Source organism: Esox lucius, chromosome 12, assembly GCF_011004845.1.
Source record: "Esox lucius isolate fEsoLuc1 chromosome 12, fEsoLuc1.pri, whole genome shotgun sequence".
NCBI lineage: Eukaryota > Metazoa > Chordata > Actinopteri > Esociformes > Esocidae > Esox > Esox lucius.
Genome location: NC_047580.1, coordinates 20,519,928 through 20,539,285, shown reverse-complemented (window position 1 = coordinate 20,539,285; position 19,358 = coordinate 20,519,928). Strand labels below are relative to the sequence as shown.

Here is a 19,358-nt window from a genome sequence, read left to right as displayed (position 1 = left end):
GTTTCACCGGTCTTTGTGGTGATCTGAAGAGGGCTGTCCACAGGAGATGTCCTCCTGTGCACAAATCTCACAGATTTGGAGCACTTTTGCAAATAAGAGTGGGCAAATATTGCCACGTCAAGATGGGCCATGCTAATAGACTCCTACCCAAAAAGACTGAGTGCTGTAATAAAATCAAAAGGTGCTTCAACAAAGTATTAGTTTAAGGGTGTGCACACTTATGCAACCAGGTTATTGTGAGTTTTTAATTTTTCCCCCTCAAAGATTTCAGTTTGTTTTTCAATTGAATTGTTCACGTTATAGGCCCCATTAAAGGTGGAAAAAGTTCTGACATGATTTATCTTTGTCTCATTCTGTTACATCACAAGAACCTAGCATTTAAACAGGAGTGTGTAGTCTTTTTATATCCACTGTATTTGTGTTCATTGAAAGAAATGCAGTGGCCTCAGTAGGGGACTGAAATACGTTTTCTTTTTTTGTCACCATCTTCTAAAGGTTTGGATGCGAAATAAAACAATTATGAAGTAAAAGTTACTCAGAATATACAACTTTTTTTCTCATCATTTGCAAGTGACAATACTTTTTATACACTACCCCATTACCTCAATAAATTGGCTTCACCAGTGTTTCTGGTTAGTCAAGTTTGTTTTGTCACATTTCTGCAGAATTTAAAGGCTCTCAATGTCTAGCCTTCTTTCTGGCTTTTTGTTTGGATGAGGAAGAAAGCAGTGTTTATGAAGCACCTGAAAATATCAAACAGAAACAGACAAAACTGTAGGGTAGCCAATAACAGCCCCTACATAATTAGCTCAGCAACTGCAAACAGCCAAGGAAGACCACTGCACTGGAAGACGGAAGAACGCTTAACCTAATGAAAATAATTATAATAACCATCCAGGACATAGGCCTGAATGTGTCCACTTCACCACTACCCAGCTCACTTGCCTTCATTTACGATTTACCTGCTGATTGGGATAATCTAACTGAAATCAGAAATATATTGTGCACAGAAATATATTTTCTTCTATCTTTTAAAGTAGAAGTCGATGCCTCCCAGTGCACTGAATTGCTCTTCTTCACACACCAAGACAATGACTGTAAACATACTGACATAGCCACTATGGAGATTTTCCACATCCAAACAACTGAGCAAAGTTCATCTCCAGATTTAAATCCAATTGAAAATTATAGCAAAGATCCTTCAAAACAAACAACTGACATTCACTGCAGTACAGACTAATGCAGAGCATAAAAAAGGGGTAAATAACTAAATGTAATTTAATTTGAACATTATATTAATTTGTCCCTATAATTTGTGGCCTGAAATATAGAAAGATATAAAATATATATATATACACAACCTGAAATAAAAGCTGAGAATCTTTATGTTACCTCATAGCAATTGTTTGATTGCAAATCCAAACTTTAGGAAGCCAAAATAGGAATGGCAATGGTTTAGAACATAGAATAATTATGTTCATTACAAACCTAAATTAGGTGGACATGTAACTACAGTACGTTATAAATCCAGGAAATGGCGTAGCAAAATTCAACATAATGTGGTTAAAACGTGGTTCACCTAGGCAATATATAATACTATTACTTAAGAAAATAATTCTACTGCTCTATTGCTTATATATGACCGTTAATATGCTATCAATATACATCATCTGCCATCAAAATTGTGAATTTCCTCAAGCGATGCAAATATGAGCGTTTCTGCATTTCACCTGTATTAACAGGCTGTCCATGTTTTGAAACATTTACCTTTTTTATAATTAGTCTACCTATCCTGCAATGTCATAAGAAGGGCATTGTTAAGACATGTCCAATAGCTTATTGAACAAAGACAACCTTATCTACCCACCACTACTAAGACTGAGCAATCGGCAAAACACAAAGACCTCAAAACATTACTTAAATCATTTTTAGACAGTAGGCAATCAACCAATGACTTGTTTAAACTAAAATATTCCAGCTGTGCATAGTTATGTCTGAAACACCTCTAACCACTTACAATGCATAAGTGATTGTATGTAGGGAGTGGAAAAACACCCCAAAGTGAGGATTTTCCCTTTAAATAACCAACATCTCACTTGAATTCTGCAAGATGGGAGTTTTCTGTCAGATTGAGTCCTTCCTGTTCCCAATCCTCTTCAGTTTGTCCGGAAGCCACTCCGTTCTCCATAACCACTGCCTGCTCCTGTCCTAATGAGGGCTCCTGTCCTGACCCCGACGTTTCTGCCTGTCTTTCATTTTCATGGCCACCAGGAAGAGCCTGTGGCTGGCCATGCCCTGCAGTGTCATGGTGGCAACCACATGGGGCAGTAGTGTCTGGACTGTTGGGGGTAAAGCAGTAAAAGTCGGCAGGGGCCGGGGGGGCCTGCAAGAAGTTGGGGCTAGGGGCCAGAGCAGGGCGCAGTGGGGGGGGCCCGGCTTCAGGGTCTGGAGGCTCATCCAGTGAATCCCTTTGAAAGGGCTGATGCCCTGGCGGCTGGGAAACGGTCTCCGGGCATGCAGAGGAAGGGTTTCGGGGTAGAGAACACTTCTGGGGTTTCCCCCCATCCACCCTTTCGTCGTCTTCCTCTTTGTCTGGTCTCCCCCAGGCCTCCCCCACATCCAGAGCTCCATTGAGCCGGTCCATTACATCGCGCAGGGGCTGGCCCACGTTATCCATGGATGTGTCTGTCATCTCCGGAAGCCGAAGGATGCCCTCTTCCTCCTCCTGGCCATCCTCTGCCGTCCCCCTCCTTGCCCCCCTCACCTTCTCAGCTCCCAAACCCTGTGGTGGCCCCAAAGAGGGAGGCCACGAGTCTCCATCCTGCTCCTCACACCCAGCCTGGGCTCCGTCATCTCCTTCATCCTGCTCCTCACACCCAGCCTGGGCTCCGTCATCTCCTTCATCCTGCTCAGGAGCCAATATGTTCTGTTTATCGCTTACTGCGGAGTCACTGGAGCCTTTCACACCTCGACGTTTCTTGGCTGGCCTCCTTCGTCTGGCCATCCTGACAGAAAGGGACATGTTAAAATGGTAAGTACATGTGTACCGTCAGTCCCATTTTATAAATTACAATAATATCTCCCTACCCAAAACGTTCAGCCTGTATGAAATGCCAGTCTGTATGAGTTTGAGAATAAATAGAGGGTTTGTTGATCTGAGAACTTTAGCTTACAAACAAGGAGGTAAAGTGAGAATGTGCCATTTGGATTAATTCGAAATTAATTGTGTTAAGACAAAGAAAAGGTGTGGCTAGCAGAAATTTGTTAACTCAAGTTTGTATCCCCAGTTCTACGATACTAGGTTTGGGTGATTTTACAATACGATTGAAGATGATTGAAAGCCATGGCGACAATATCGCAAAACATTTTAATTACAGTGGACATCAAAAGACTACACACCCTTATTGAAAATGTTGCTTCTGTTTGTGTAAAGGCTGAAAATTAAGAGCAATCAACACTGGACCACCAGGACATTGCAAACATCAGGACGTCCCTCCAACATTATAACAAGCAGAAATCTAATTACCAAGAGTCCAATGGCAACCATAACAGAGATGACCTTACACATCACCCATTAAGCCATAACAGAGCTGACCTTACACATCACCCATTAAGCCATAACAGAGCTGACCTTACACATCACCCATTAAGCTATAACGGAGCTGACCTTACACATCACCCATTAAGCACGTTTGGGATGCTCTGCATCAATTACATTAGCTTGTTCCAGTTCCTGATAATATCCAGCAACCTCTCGCAGACACTGAAGAGGTTTATGACAACATTCCACAGGCAATAACGAGTGAGATACCCTTTCAAAGGCCACACTGAACAGCCTGATCAACTCTGCGCAAAGGAGACATTGCGCCCATTTTGCAAACACCTGCCACACCATTAACTGTCTGGTTTGCTGATCCACAGCACATAACCTAGACGATAACCTACATAACCCACGTGATAACCTAGGTGCTGCATTACCCCGGTACACCTACCTTTCAGGTCACGAGTGGTTCACCTGACGCCCCCAGAATTATGTCATAATTGTCATAAGGCAGAATTTATGCCTTTTACTGAAACCATAAATTCTGCCTTGTATCAGAGAATTCTAGGAGGGATCCTTATGAAGCACAGCATCTCCAAAACACTACTACTACCCCCACATTTGACCTTTGATATGGGGTCAATACTACCGGTTGCATATCTCATCTTCGCATCCTTAACTGTATCTGTTAATCACAGTTAAATCAAAAAGGCCTTTAGAAAAACACAAGCGTGTTTTAAAAGCATTTTAAATGCCAGTAAAACTTTACCTCAACTGAGTTTTGTTGAATTATCACTCAGAGCATTTTTCAGAACGATTCTGACGTTATTTCAATCACAGATTGTTCATAGTTTATAAAACCATCGCTTAAGTTACAAAAATGCTAATAAAAATTATTGGCAGCTGACTATTTTTGGACGCTGGTCCCTTTTGAACTTTTGCAAGGGCACAATGTTTTTTATCTAACACCAAGCCTATTCCAAAACATTTGTACAATTTGCATTTGCTTTTACATTTGTAATTTCATCATCTAATCTGTCATTTGGAAAACATTTCAGGCATTAGTAATAATAGAATTCAAGACTTGGTTTAGCTCACAATCCAACAGGTAAATCACTGATAAGTGCCACGCCAAGATAGACTGTTGATCTGTCATCATGTAAATCAATCAGTCATTGAATAGGATTTCTGATAGCAGGACTGCAGCTGAATTTAGTTTACTTCATTCAGGAGAGAGGCAGTCATAACAATAGCACAGATTAGAAAGGTAGGCTGAGCGAGGGAAAGAGTGTCCAGAAACCAACAGGTAAGATAGTGTTTATACACAAGATATAGTATTAATTCAAGGTGGTCTATAGGAACAGATTGGAAAACTTAAAGCTGGACTAACATGCCTGAATGAGATGTTACCAACATCATTGTAGTATTAGTCATTTAAAAAATTCACTTTGGTTATATTATCATCTATCTGAAATGCCTTTCCAGCTGAAAAGTCCCACCATGCCAAAAGGTATAATTTACCAACCTTTTTTTTTTTAACCAGAGTGTGTCTATATCTAATGTAGTCATGGACAAAGAGAATCGAACTAGAAGTGGATTCTAGAAACACACAGAACTACACAAGACATTTTGGTGAATATATTAACATTCAAATGTGTGTCCCCCAATATCAGAGTCACTCCTACACCCTTGTTTGTACGATACCATATTTGGGTCCTGCTCTAGAATGCACTATGAACTATGAGTGGTCAAAACAGACGAGACACCGGTATGGTACCACACAGAGGGGCAGAGCAACAAACGCAATTGAATGAACAAGCGAACATCGAAGCGGGAAGAGTGACAAAGATGAAAAGCAAACATCTTAAAACAATACTACGAATTTAAATGGAGAAATCGCCCCTTACGGGCCAGTGAATGTCTTTGTCTACTGGCCCGACATTACGTCTTACGGGCCCCAGGCCAACGGGCCACGGTTAATGTTGAACCCTGCTCCTGAGACGCTATGTGTGCGCGAATCCACCTGTTAACCTTGCTTTTTAGCATGGTAAGTTACACTTCTTTTTTGCTGTTGCTAGTCTAAGCCAAGCAGTAATGCCACCAGTCAAATTTCCACTTAAACATATTATAATAGCGGAATTAACAACAAATTACAGATCTTTCATGTTTAATGTTTATGAAAACATCTCTAACTACCTTGGCTCCCTTCTGCCTTTGCCTGTTTAAGTAACCTACTTTATTGCATTTGGTTGAATTGGGGAATCATTTAATAAACACTCATATTTGGTTGTGGCCAAAGACTTATTAGAAAAGCTATTTGTTTCCAGGCCCTCACCTGAACCCCATTCTAACCAACTTTTAGTATGAAAATCAAAGGCCAAAACCAGAAAAGGCACAGGTGTGATTCAGTGTTGGTTGACATGCCTGCAGCTTTCCAGAGGGGCTGAAGGGTGTTGTACACAGAATCCTAACATAGTCGTTATTGTACTTGGTGCATTGATCAAGAGCACAATGGTAGAAGATGGTAGAACTATTGGCTCAGAGACAAGCAACTTTCTATTTCAATTTACATGGGCTACAAATAGATTTGGCCAGTCATTGTGGTAATTTGAGGGGAGACATTTAGGGGCCATGACATACCCGGTTCTAAAAGACCAACTTGGAAATAGACAGCTCCTGCACTTATTAATTAGCAACTAAGCTAGTATATTAAGCTTATATTAGTAATAATTAGTGTTGTCAAATGATTAAAGTAACTGATCGCAAAAACCTGTAGTTAATCGCGATTAATCTGCAACATCATCCGTTTTGTATTCAGTACACTAAATAGTGTGGAATGCAATGTTTGGTTTCTGCCTTATGTAACAAGACCAAAAGTAAACTCAAATTTGACAAAACACCTAAAAGCACCTGTCAAGAAGAATTAATGGACAGACTTTGAAAAGTAGAGCCAGCTAATTCCCATGTAGTTTTAGCCTCAGAGGCCAAAGTAATGTCAGGGGTGCGTTCAGTGGTGTACCTGATAACCTCCAGCTCATTGCTGGTGCTCTCAGTGTCATCCCCAGCCGCTGCACTGTGGCAGTGTGGGTGCTGGCTGGCCGTGTGGACCGGCGTCACATCAGCCGAGGTGTTAGTGTCCGAGTCCGAGTTGAAGGGGTTGTGTCTGAAGGTAGGGCTACGGGGCGGTGGTGAAGGCATTCCTCTAGCTGTGATGGCTGCGGCAGCCGCCTGAAGGCTCACGGAGTCGCTGATGACTGTCTGATGGTTAAAGCCAATGGGACGAGGACAGCTGCCCGGGTCAGTGAGGTCACCCTCTATGGTGGTAAGGAAAAGGGATACAAGCGAACAGCCACAATGAAAAAAAATGTAATGTCACACATACAGTATGGCACTGATACTGTACACATTCTTGATTGAAATAAATAATAACGGATACTGGTGGGGCTGGGGTGGGGGAGCACAAGCACACATCTCACAGGAAACATGAGAAAAACATATGCCAGAAGGTAGGCAGAAAGACACAAGCTTATGAAGTGACACATGCCTTGGTTCAACCTTCTCACCATTGATTTTGGGCCACTGGTTGTGAAAGTGGCCTTGTCGAGACAAAACATGTCCTAGAAAATTGTGCACTTGGCTCAACTAAGCCCACACACTCATCATCATACTTTTCTTTTTCTGAGATTGGAGTCAGAGGAGATTTAGAATGAGCATAGCAGCTTATTGACATCCACGGGTGAACCAGAGATCTGCCCCATTCAGCACGAGGAGTCCCCGGTTTAGCGGTCCCAGCATCAGCCAAACATTCGTTCAAGATTTTTCCTGACTTGATAGACGAGGTGAAGGATACCCAGGTGGGTCAGGGGAGACGTAATCCACAGAACTGGATGGCAGGGAGAAGACAGGGCTGGTTGACAAGTGTCTGGTGAACTGAAAGCTCGCTAGCTACCTAACGCCAAGCGAAATACAGTGCAAGCCCCACCCTCCAGTCTTGGAAGACCAACTACAAGAGGTGTATTTGAATCAAAGGGGTGAAGGTGCATTCTCTCAATACTATTACTATACTGCAGGCCAAGGTGGAGAGCTCTAAAATAATTTTATGCCACAGACAACTTTAATCTTCATATGTCCCGAGGTACCATGCTAGAGTCGGTTAGACAAAAATGCTTATACATATCCGTGTGGAAGGCAACCTGTTGAATTGATGGTGACCATGATAGCCAGCATTTTCCTGGGACTGTTTTGGATGCAAACAGTTCAGCGCTGGGAGATTTCCATCTGCTTCGAGCATTAAAAAAGGCATGAAGCATTTTTTCCTATCAACGAACACTGGCCCCAAGGCGAAACCAGGATTTGGAGCCTGTGGATCTTGGGATTCTCCATTTCAAAACCAAAATGCTGATGGCTGTAGTCTAACTTTATGCTGCGCACTGTCATCGCACTCCTCCTGTATTAAATATGCCAATGGCTATTCCACAGTGATACTTAGTCCAAAATTTGACTTTATCCTTAAAGGGGCTTCCAGTCATGCTCGAGTCCATACTGGCCTTAAAATGCAAGATGGTATAGGGGGCCACATCCAAGTAGGGGACATCCCAACCCCCACAAAGAGATTCCGTTTGGATTATGGAAATCAAATTGTGCTTCCAAGTTGGTAAGACAGATCTAAACTATGCTACCTTACATTTAACACGCTTTGACGATGTTACTTGGTAATGTACAAAAGTTGTTATAATATTTATATAGCGATGACATACCAAAATAACAACACAGCTCAAAAATGAAAGGTTTGGATCACTTGGAACTTAAGGTAATAAAACCTTGAATTGGAAATAAAAAAAAATCAATTTCCATATCGAATTGAAAATCATTCAGACAACTTTTCTTTTACTAAAATAACGTAGTTATGGTAAATAATTGTCAGTTACATTATATGAATTGTGTTGTCCCTATCCATAACAAAGTTCAATACAGCAAGTTACCCCTTTTCCTACTCAGACCACTCCCATACACTAGGTAATGTCGAACTATTAGAGTACATATTTTTTTACTGATTTCCTTTATATTTACAGCTGTATTTGCTGTATATTTGCTGGCCTCCCATTAAAAGAAATCAATCAATTTGGTTTCTACCATTTCTTTCTTAGCATTAACTAGCTGCTTGTTCTTCATCAGTATTGACATTGCAGTTAAGGTACTCAAATTAAACCACTGTCTACACACACAAAAGCAGCATGCATTCAGCACACCCTGTGGCACGGAGGACATGCATGATGCAGTGAGCGGGGAGGAAGGTGGGATAAAGGCTGAGGACGGGAGGGAGGACAGGAGGGGTAACCATATCCCACCTTCCCAGTCAGCAGTTGGCTGCAACATGGGGAAGATGTCACCGAAATCATAATCTAAAAAGGAGGGATAAGACTCAACATTAGAACAGGAATGCCCTGGAGACAAAGCAACAATGGCATAAACTGAAAATGTGACATGAGAGAAATTTGATACACATGATGACACAGTTAAGGGAAGGCCGACAGAAAACTAAAACAAAATGGTGACTGAATGGTTTATGGATAGTCAGGGGAGATATGAAAGCATTCACACCATCGAGTTCATAATGTGCTTTGGTGAAGAGAACTTCAACATGAGTGTTAGGCTCTTCTACACACTAAACTCCCGAGTTACTTCAGAATCAATACCCGATTATATCAGCCTATGAATTAGGCTAGGGCCATCATATAAGGCAATAAAGAGACTAGGTAGAGAGAAAAAAAAACAACGTACAAATAAAATGATAAGGAAAGATAAATGGAGAGGTGGAGCCCCTGACCTTCGCTGGATGGGGCGATGGCGCTGTCATCCCACTCCAAGTTGGTGGAGGTGAGCGAGGTAAAGGAGTGCATGGACAGGCTGTCTGAGCTGGGGAGACGCTCTTCGAAGTCCAGCAGGTTCTGCGGCTTGTAGTACTCTGGCATGTAAGGGGCCACATCCAAGTAGGGGACATCCTAAACCCCACAAAAAACATTTGGGGACTGAGAACGTTATTGACATTACATTGCAGATCTATTTGTTTTAATTAGGTAATTCTTTGGTTTTACATGCAAATCAAAGTCTGTTTACTTTTTATTTTGTTTAATCTGATGATACCTTATTTTGTTAAAGTTCAAACTATTCTTATTTTTTTACATTTGTAGATTATTTCTATGAATTGCAATGGATTCAAAGCCCCGTGTCTAACCTAGAAGCTACACTACAGCCACTGAGCGTTTGATGTTGCCATCCGCCAACACCCATTAAGAAATGTCTTATTTGAAATAAATGAAAGTTGCTACACTTCTCGTGTTGCAGCACATCCAATTGCAACGTCCAAGCTTCACGAAACAATGAGGTTCAATTCTCGATGGCTGAGGCATGCGTTTTTAGTCTTAATGAAAGTCTTAATTTCTGTTAATGTGAATGGAAAAAAAGTTGATTTTGAAATGGTACTGGTGTAGCAAGTAGAACATCTCTTTGAGGCTGATAGCAAGCCAATGCAACACTGTATCTGTGTTAAAATACTGACCAACTCCAGATCAAAGCGAATGAACTCAAGTCCAGACACCAACGTGAGGAAGAGCGTGAGGTGATCATGGCTGCACACCAATGCATTTCTGAGGGAGAGATTGAAAGAAGATGGCTCATTTATAATAAGGGGACTAGCTACACATCAGTCAAACGATGTAATGGGAATGGGAATCTGGGTCAAAACACTTACTTGAAGTAATACTTCTGCAGCAATCCTTGGTTCTCTTGGAACAAACGAAGGTAGCTTTCCAAAGAGCTCTCACTGAGAGCTAGGTATAACCAGGCACGACCTGACAGAAACAAGAGAAAGAAATATAAACTGTTAAGTGTTAAGGCCTTGGCATAAATAGTTAATATTTACTAGCAATTTCAGGTACTATTACTTTCTACCCTTAGCTTGCAAATAAGTGAAACAAGTAGGCCTACAAAGAAACCTCTCTGTAAAAGTAGAAACAAACTGTGCAAACCCACAAGGTAATTACTGTAATCCTGACCTAAAGTAACATAGACTTGTAGCATGTGACATAAGAGGAACTCACATTTACTAAACCAGTGACTAACACATGTCATTGGCCTTGTCACATTGAATAAAGTCTGCAAATTGATTAAAACAACAAATTAAAACGTGTACTTTTCACATGCAGTGCCTTGCAAAGGTATTCAAACTGCTGACCGATTTTCTTATATTAATGAATTACGAATGTAAACCTGTTGTTTTATTTGAAACACTGGCACTGAAAATTCATTAATGTATGGTGCCATTGATTTCATGTTGGGTAATATTTGAAACACATTGGTAGCATAAGAATTCAAGATGCACTAAACTTTAAGAAGAGTCACATTTTGCTGCAATAACAGCTTTACGTTTTTTATTAAGTATGTACCAGCATTGCACATGGTGTCAGAGTGATTTTGGGCCATTCATCTTGGTAGATTTGCCAAGGTTGCTCAGGTTTGCTGAAGCAGGTTCTCTTTAAATGTCGCATGAATTTTTCTCCATCCATTCTTTCTTAAAATTCAACAAGATGCACAGTCCCTGCTGATGAGAAGCACCCCTACAATATGATGCTGCCAACACCTTACTTCAATTGTTGGACGGTGTGTTGAGGGATTGGCAGTGTTAGGTTTTTGCCAAGAATAGCACTGAGTATCTTTGGCTCATCTAAACACAAAACCTTTTCCGATGCTTATATGAGCAATATGAGAGAAATCAAACCTATAAAATTAGATGCCACCTCCATGCCAACCAAATATTTGGACTAATTGCCAAAAGAAACATCTACTGGAGGTGAAATCCAGTTGTAGTTTTGCAGGTGTACACTCAGAGACACCAAATTCAACCAACTCTCACCAATTTTCCAAATTTGATCCTTAATTTTATAATTTTGTACCTTTCAAACAATCCTCCTCACTGTGCATGGGGGCAAAATGATCTTGAGTCCACTTTTCCACACAGGTTCCTTATGGGTTAAGTTGACTTATGATAGCCCAAATAGTGAAGATGGATATCTTCAGGCGTGCAGCAATTTTCTACAGCCACTGCCAAGTTTATTAAGGTCAACAACCAAGTTAGGATCATGGATAACCACTTTAGAGTTCCCAATGAAAATGCCTGAACAGACCAAAGGGCTCTAACGTTTTGATCTTTACAAAGGGATCTAATCATTCTCAAAGGCATTGTATGCGGATGAAAAATCTGGAGAAATTATAATTGTGTTCTCACTTCGTCCGAGATTGGTTGCTATGTGCTGAAGCTCTTCTATCTGCTGAACAGCTTCTCTGCGGGTCAAATGTAAAACCAGGACCCAGTAACCTGAGGAGATATCCTGTAAACTGAAATGCACAAAACAATAAAGTTAAAAAAACAAACCAATGTACAGTCAAGAGTTCAAAGCTCTGATCAGATCTGTCTCCCACAGACTTCATACCCATAGAGTAGAGCATGGTCAAGGTGTTCGCACAGCCGCTGTAGGACCCGGTCATGATTTCGAATGGCTGGGGTTTCATCCTCACAGGCAGCAAAGTAACTCTGTAACTGCACCCCGGACACAAAACAAGTGGAGCTGACAAGTTAATCAAAAATATGGTTATATCTTTCCAAAGTCATGAGACATTGAGAGGAGTAGGCAACCACATAATTCATTCAAGATTGACAGTTGTTAACAAACATGATTGTGCAATGTTTGTCCAGGATCTAGGAGACTAAATGTAAGATACGCTACAGTATCTGATCAACTAAATTGTATTATTATGTGAGTAGTTTTAGCATTAATCAGACTTAGGTTTTTCACCTCCAACATGCCATTTCAACAACACTAACTGAATCTAAAGAATGTTGGCTTTTAATAAAGTCCAGTCACCTGACCATCATGTGACTGAGACTCGGAACAGTAAGGAACAAAAAATGATGATTTGATTTTGAATATCATAGGGGGGCAACGTCTATAGCCCTGTCAGTGTGGCACAGTGCAAATACTTGGGAAAATGCGACTCAAAATGATACCAGACTTAGCAGAATTAAGTTGGGTTTGACTAATGTATGAACACACCCCGATTTCAACTGCTAAATGTTAAGGGTTTCACAGTATCCAATCACGCTTATCTCAAGCAACCTAAATGTGATTGGAAAAGTAGTACCAAAATATGCTGTACATTTCAAATATACTTTAAGATACCGTAAGTTTGCCGCTGAACAAAATAATTTTCAGAAACAACAAGGTCTGTTTACATGACAGCATCAATCTGCCGCATTAAGGCAGTAGCAGAGTTACTGTAATAATCCTTTGTCTCTCACCATGGAAGAAGTCTATTGCAATATAACAGTGAATGATAGCTAACTCCCCTGTAAACAAAACACGACATTTGGTTAGTTAGGACATTTTAAAGGATCTTACAGACAGACTGCAACTATGCTAGCCAAGAGGCTAACAGTCATATAACGATAACCATATTAAAAACGTTACATTTGGAAATAACTTGATCACTCATACCATACCTTCTTGACAGACAAAGAAATGTTTTCCAATATTCGGTCCTTGACTTTGAGTTGATCCATCACAGGTCCTGTTTTGCTGCCTGCAACTGTCAGCTGATTTCCAGAAGTCTCAATGTGTTCTGTTCTGAATGTTCTCGATTCAAAGCTATCGAATTAGCTAGATAGCCAAATATTTCCAATGCGAATCGCTATACAGCTTACGTTAACTGGCTGGTAAACATTGCTAGATACTTTGAGACATTAAGCAAGTAGCTGGCTATAACGTTGTGTTGGTTTTAGCTAATTAGTTTGCCACCTTCTATAGCATAGCTAACTAAGTTTAATGGCTGGCTATGGAACCAGCATTGGGTAAGCCCTATAGCTAAGCAGCTAGAATGAATCTCATGCTGTCTTAAGTTGGCTTTATCTGTGTGTCATTTTCGACTTACTAGCTATGTAGTAGTATTTTAATTTCCGAATTGTCTAAAAGTCAACTTGTCTAACTTAGCTACATGTATTGTAGCCACACAATTGTGTGTAAAAAATGAAATCATTAACAAGTTAGCAGTGTACATAGCCCGGCTGAATAAATTCAGTTCGACAATGTTGTTTAGCTAAGATGCTTTCATGAAATCTGGGAACTCGGAAAAGAACGAGGTGAGATCATGACGTCATGAACTTCAATGCGAAAAGTGACGTTTCATTCGCGCGGACAAGATTGCGATTGGGAAGTATTTCTTTTGAAATGGAAATCTATTCATCCCTGTCTGATTTTAAACATTAGCGACACACACATTTTACAATTTAAAACACTAATTGTATTTAAGAGAAAGCACAAGATTTAACATCAAATGCTTCGCATGTGTACACATACCTCGTGAATAAAGCTGATTCTGATGTACATTTGGCTAAGTGTAAGTCCATTGACTGGAATACTATAAATCATAATCCCTGTTCTCAACATTTAAAAAATACAGATCCAAATCGTCAAACTACATTCAGAAAACCCCTGACTCTTCTGTCAAAATCATCAATCATCTGTCATAGACACAGCCAGTCAATATATAAACACTAGGCTTAATCTGTGTCTGCGAAACTGGCCCTGGCTCAAATATAATCAGATGGGCAAATATTGTGCAAAAACTGTATGTCTACAATATATCTATCACTCTTCTCTACCCATCCTCACTACTCACACATCCTCTATATCGACAGGTGAAACCTTAGCTGCTTCTGTAGCCAAATCCCACAGAGTATGTTGTCAGAAATCACCCCCTGCAAAAATGTATGGTAGCCAGACTTTTTTTTTACAGTAGTACTTCTCTGTAAAGCAGCAGGACACTGAGGATACGGAGACTTCTACAGTGGAATGTTTATATTTTAATTGTAGTTTTAGGGATTTGTGTAACTTTCTTGTTGCAAACATGTTTGTCTTACCAATAGAAACAAGTTTTATTTGAAGAAAAGACTATTCAGTGCTTGTACCACATAAACATGTTTTGATCCACATTAAATGGTAAAAAAAAAAAAGGAAAAAAGTACTGAGATTTTTCAAAACAAGTGCTCCACCTGATACACTGACCTCAAAGCAACCACATCCAATTCTTGACTGAATTCAGAGATTTGCACAGATTATTTTTCAAATTTCTCTTATTTTTGTACAAAGACAATCTCAGCCACAGTTGACAATTTGCCTGCAAAGTCCTCAAATACAAGCATACATTCTCACCAACCCTTCCAAGCTCTCTCAGACGATTTCATGCTGACAAGAACGTCACCCTTCACCTCAATAAGGCAAATTCTGTATCTACCATCCATCCCATCTTATTTAATAAACGTTTCTCTACCATTTCCCTAATCAGACTTCTCCTTTTCTTTCATGTGAAGGAAGACTACGCTGAAAACAAAGAGTCCTGCCATCATGGAGAAAACACTGGCGTAGTAAGGGAAAGCTGAGGGGATGAAGCGCTCATACTGGGTGTGCTGCAGCGGACGAACCGATACCTATGGGAAAGGGCATGTAGAATATTCATTATATTCATTTGTTGCAAAACATCTGAACTACACCTGAAATACTAAAACCCTTCCATTTTAAATGAGTCAAAGCATGTAATAGTCCGTCACCTGAGTGGAGGAATACAGGTGTGTATAGCCTAGCCTGTTGTAGTCCACCTTGAACTGGAACACTCCATACACATCAGGCAACTTGAACTGGATGCTATATTTATCTCCTGTTAAGAAACAGATTTAAATGTTTTGAAAATATATATTTTTTTTTTATAAATGTATGACATCTATTCCCTAGTATGAGAATAACAATAAGCTAATAGCCCATATTATAAATTGATTATTATTTATGATCTTAAATTCACCCTTTTTCTTGAGGTAGGTCCTGACAAAGGGGTCAATTCTCACAAACTCCAACTGTATGTCTTCCCCATCAAAAGGAACCCAGCTGCCCTCAGACAGCATCTCAATAACAATGCTGTACTCCTGTTTTGGAGGAAAGGGACAGAAACATAAAATTGGCCACAGTAAAATGTTGGGAATGTCTAGTTAAACAGAAGAATTGCCAAGAAAAAGTGTCATCATGACTTAAACCATGGTAATAAGTGACCCACCACAAGGTCTGTGATAGTGTAGGCTGCAGGAGGGGTGCTTTCCCCAACAGGATGATGGGTAACAGCTCCCACCCGGAGTACGCCAGCCTCCTTGAACACCCAACGGGACAACGCCTCAGCCAACTCCATGTTCCCAGTATGAGCGAACCTACAAGAGAAGCAAGCTAGGCATTTTGTCTGTGTTTTTCTAATTTATTGTACAAGGGTGAATAGTGTACAACGAGAATCAGGAAAAAGACCTGCAGAGCAGATTATTATTAATGAGGGAGGGTTACCTCTGGGAGCCAGGAGTGGCTTTCTGTACAGCAGAGTTGAAGAAGGCATCGCTGAAAAAGTGCAGTGAGCCACTAAATACCACTCGGGCATTGTTCCTGGCCTGGAGCCCAGCAATCAGAAGAGTGTTCTTTCCAACAGCATGGGGGTACTGTCCAAAAAGCAGGAGAGTGTAGAGTCAACGAAAATGAGTTTCAACACACTTTTTTAAAAGGAAAATAAATGACAAATATGGAAACCATGATGATTTACTTGTGTGATAGGTCGGTCTGGAAAGTAGGAGTAGGAGGTTGAGGAGCCAGTCAGAATATCCAGGACCAGAGGGTTATCTGGGTCTGCCACCATGCTGGGAGAAGGAGTGAAGATAGTAATCATTAAATGTAGGAAACCTTGCACACTGGTGAATAGCAAACAAATACTAGTAACTCACTGTTATAAATGACAATAACAGTAAATGGTAGACTCACCCAACACCTTTGAAGAGGATGGGTTTGTCATTGGGGTTCCCAACGATAGTGGGTGCCTTTAGAAGATTCTCTGGATCAGCAACAATCAGCGTATGCTGGGGGACGGAAGAGAGGAAAAACACCTTACCTTTGGTGATCATAACCAACCTAAAATGCTCTGCAATTTAAATAGTAATTTAGTCTTTCCTTATTTACAATTTTAATTGGGAATCCAACATCTGCATGGAAATTATTTTATTTTCTTCAAAGTTCAAACTACAAAATTCTACCTTCTGCTTACCTCACCAGGGTCCGACACATCGTAATGGTGATGGTCAATGACAGCAGTCTTCTCTTCATCAAACTCAATCCCACATTCACTGCCCAGCTCTCTCAGGGGGTCACCTAAGGCAGATCAGTGGACAGTGGTATTAGTACCAGTGTAAATGAGATAGCCAGCAAAGTGCGTTGTTCTCACCAATGTCATTGAAGAATGATCCATTTGACACTAACCAATATCAGAGCTGGCAGCAACCAAGACATTGCCTCCCCCATCGATGAAAGAAGTGATGGTCTCAACATTAATGTTGCCTCCAAAGTCTGAAAGCAAAAAAAGTATTACATATTTTGTACTTTGGACCACCAAGACAAGTTATGAAATGCCATCAAGATTTTAAATGCAACATTAAATAACTAACCTTCAACAGATGGGGAGAAGATGATGAGGTGGTCATAGAGAAATTGTCCATATTTGATCAGGGAGAGAGAAGGATCATCGGCAGTCTTGAACGAAAGGTCAAAGCCACGATCTGTAAAGAGGAACATAGCTTCATCAGCCTGATGGGAATATGTATGGAAATTGGTTTGGAATTTAAAAGTATGCTTAAAACTAAGGCACCTTGTTTGTACAGCATTTTGTATCCATGTTTCCATAGATATGATTAATATACTAGTATATGTGTAGGAAAACAACGCTGTAAGGTAGTAGTATAATCAGTGTAAAATTCGATTTATTTGTTTAAGTGCACAGACCACGCAACGCGGTTTCCTTGTCATCAATATACAATTATGACTAGCTAGCAACTATTTTGGCCGAAATAAATGCCACACATTCAGCAGGGACACCCTTTCCTAATACAACATAACATTAGCAACAAAATGTAGCTAACTAGCGAATATGAGCTAACTTAAGGGACAGACGAGCGCAGTTTGCTTAATGCTAGCTCAAATAAACCCAATAGAAACATCTTGTTAGGGATTAAATGTAACTTATAATTGTTAAATCGCTACTGTAGGTAGATAGCTAGCTAGCTAACAGACAACGAATGACAAATGTATCTGTACTGTACACATATTCCTTCTACCTGCTAAACTGCGGAAGAAGATTGAATGGGTGTCTCTGATGTTGAGGTTGTCCAACAAAACGAGTGTCTTTCCATCAGCCAATGACATGTGCATCATGGACAATATCGTCAAGAAAAAAAAAAGGGATTCCCAAATGTTGGATTTGGTATGAGCCATGCTTACTGTCCGTTTTTTGCACAATAACATAAAACTACAACGGCTCGTTGGCATGTATGCTGTCTGCGTCGCCATTTGGGGTAAGAAGTCGACGTCAGCGTTAGCTGCGGACCAACCTTTGGCATCAGAATTCAGAGGAAGAGGCGGAGCATTCCAGCTGAAGCGTTCTCTCTCCGGGACTTCCTTCTTAAACAAGTATACTGCCTCCTACTGGATACATCTCTCAGAAAAAAACTGGGAAGTGGAATCCGATAAGGCAACGCATTGTTATTGAGCCTGATGTCTATGTTTATTTGTCTGATGTTTATATGTTTTTGACGTGACAAAAACTAAATATGTCTTAAATGTTGAATTGCCAATTATGCTTATTTCTTATAAAACGATAAGAAGCATTTGTAAAAGTTTTTTTTTTTTTTTTTTTTAAATGAAGTGGCCCATTACTTAATTCAAATAACGAGTGTGTCCCGAAATGAGAAGCTGTGTTTATTAAAACCCTAACCACTCTGTGGAAATCACCCTCTAAGTTTTGTCAGCAACATGTGACCATGGAGGGCACTCCAAGCAAGTGTGTAGTGGATAGGGGTTGGTTTGAGTTTCACAGGTAGACTAGACTTATTAGTTCTAGTGGCCAAGAAAATAATATATAGATTATAGGCATAGGCCATAAACCCGAAACTCTATCACCAATTATAGTTTAGATATTTTGGATGCCATGCCAAAACTAATATCATACAGCCATATGGAACTGAAGTGTTCTCAATGTTTCAAGGGGTGGAATGAGGAAAGGGGGTTACAAATCATTTTCCATCCATCCATCTTCTTCCGCTTATCCGGGGCTGGGTCGCGGGGGCAGCAGTCTAAGCAGAGATGCCCAGACTTCCCTCTTCCTAGACACTTCCTCTGGCACTTCCGGGGGGACACCGAGGCGTTCCCAGGCCAGCCGGGAGACATAGTCCCTCCAGCGTGTCCTAGGTCTTCCCCGGGGTCTCCTCCCGGTGGGACGGGACCGGAACACCTTCCCGGGAAGGCGTCCAGGAGGCATCCGGAACAGATGCCCAAGCCACCTCAGCTGACCCCTCTCGATGTGGAGGAGCAGGGGCTCTACTCTGAGCTCCTCCCGGGTGACTGAGCTTTTCACCCTATCTCTAAGGGATCACCCAGCCACCCTGCGGAGAAAGCTCATTTCGGCTGCCTGTAACCGGGATCTTGTCCTTTCGGTCATGACCCAAAGCTCATGACCATAGGTGAGAGTAGGGACGTAGATTGACCGGTAATTCGAGAGCTTCGCCTTTCGGCTCAGCTCTTTCTTCACCACGACAGACCGATACATCGACCCCATAGTTGCCCCGATCCGTCTGTCAATCTCCCGTTCCATCCTTCCCTCACTCGTGAACAAGACCCCTAGATACTTACTCCTCCAC

The 19,358-nt window shown here is 40.9% G+C and overlaps 2 protein-coding genes across 3 annotated transcripts in view; both read right to left on the bottom strand.

Moving 5' to 3' along the window:
• The window catches only part of plekhm2 (pleckstrin homology domain containing, family M (with RUN domain) member 2), a 28,237-nt gene extending 14,472 nt beyond the window's left edge, over window positions 1-13,765 (bottom strand). The window contains exons 1-9 of one of the 2 annotated variants that reach the window (XM_010875410.3): window positions 13,098-13,764; window positions 12,031-12,137; window positions 11,826-11,935; window positions 10,293-10,392; window positions 10,101-10,188; window positions 9,369-9,543; window positions 8,890-8,943; window positions 6,561-6,855; window positions 2,097-3,005 (exon numbers count right to left, since the gene is read on the bottom strand). In XM_010875410.3, coding sequence (XP_010873712.2) covers window positions 2,097-3,005; window positions 6,561-6,855; window positions 8,890-8,943; window positions 9,369-9,543; window positions 10,101-10,188; window positions 10,293-10,392; window positions 11,826-11,935; window positions 12,031-12,137; window positions 13,098-13,157 — 1,898 coding nt within the window. In that variant the 5' untranslated portion in view covers window positions 13,158-13,764. Of the gene's footprint in view, window positions 1-2,096; window positions 3,006-6,560; window positions 6,856-8,889; window positions 8,944-9,368; window positions 9,544-10,100; window positions 10,189-10,292; window positions 10,393-11,825; window positions 11,936-12,030; window positions 12,138-13,097 lie in introns of both variants that reach the window. The other variant, XM_020052040.2, reaches the window with a different exon arrangement.
• Window positions 13,766-14,436: 671 nt separating this feature from the next.
• On the bottom strand, window positions 14,437-18,049 carry ddost (dolichyl-diphosphooligosaccharide--protein glycosyltransferase subunit (non-catalytic)). Its single transcript, XM_010875413.3, has 11 exons — window positions 17,781-18,049; window positions 17,115-17,225; window positions 16,930-17,016; window positions 16,718-16,821; window positions 16,438-16,532; window positions 16,223-16,316; window positions 15,973-16,121; window positions 15,698-15,845; window positions 15,449-15,569; window positions 15,201-15,307; window positions 14,437-15,080 (listed from the first exon to the last, which is right to left on the bottom strand). The coding sequence occupies exons 1-11, from the start codon at window positions 18,010-18,012 to the stop codon at window positions 14,931-14,933; spliced, it is 1,398 nt and encodes a 465-aa protein (XP_010873715.1). The 5' UTR covers window positions 18,013-18,049; the 3' UTR covers window positions 14,437-14,930.
• Between the last annotated feature and the right edge of the window lie 1,309 nt (window positions 18,050-19,358).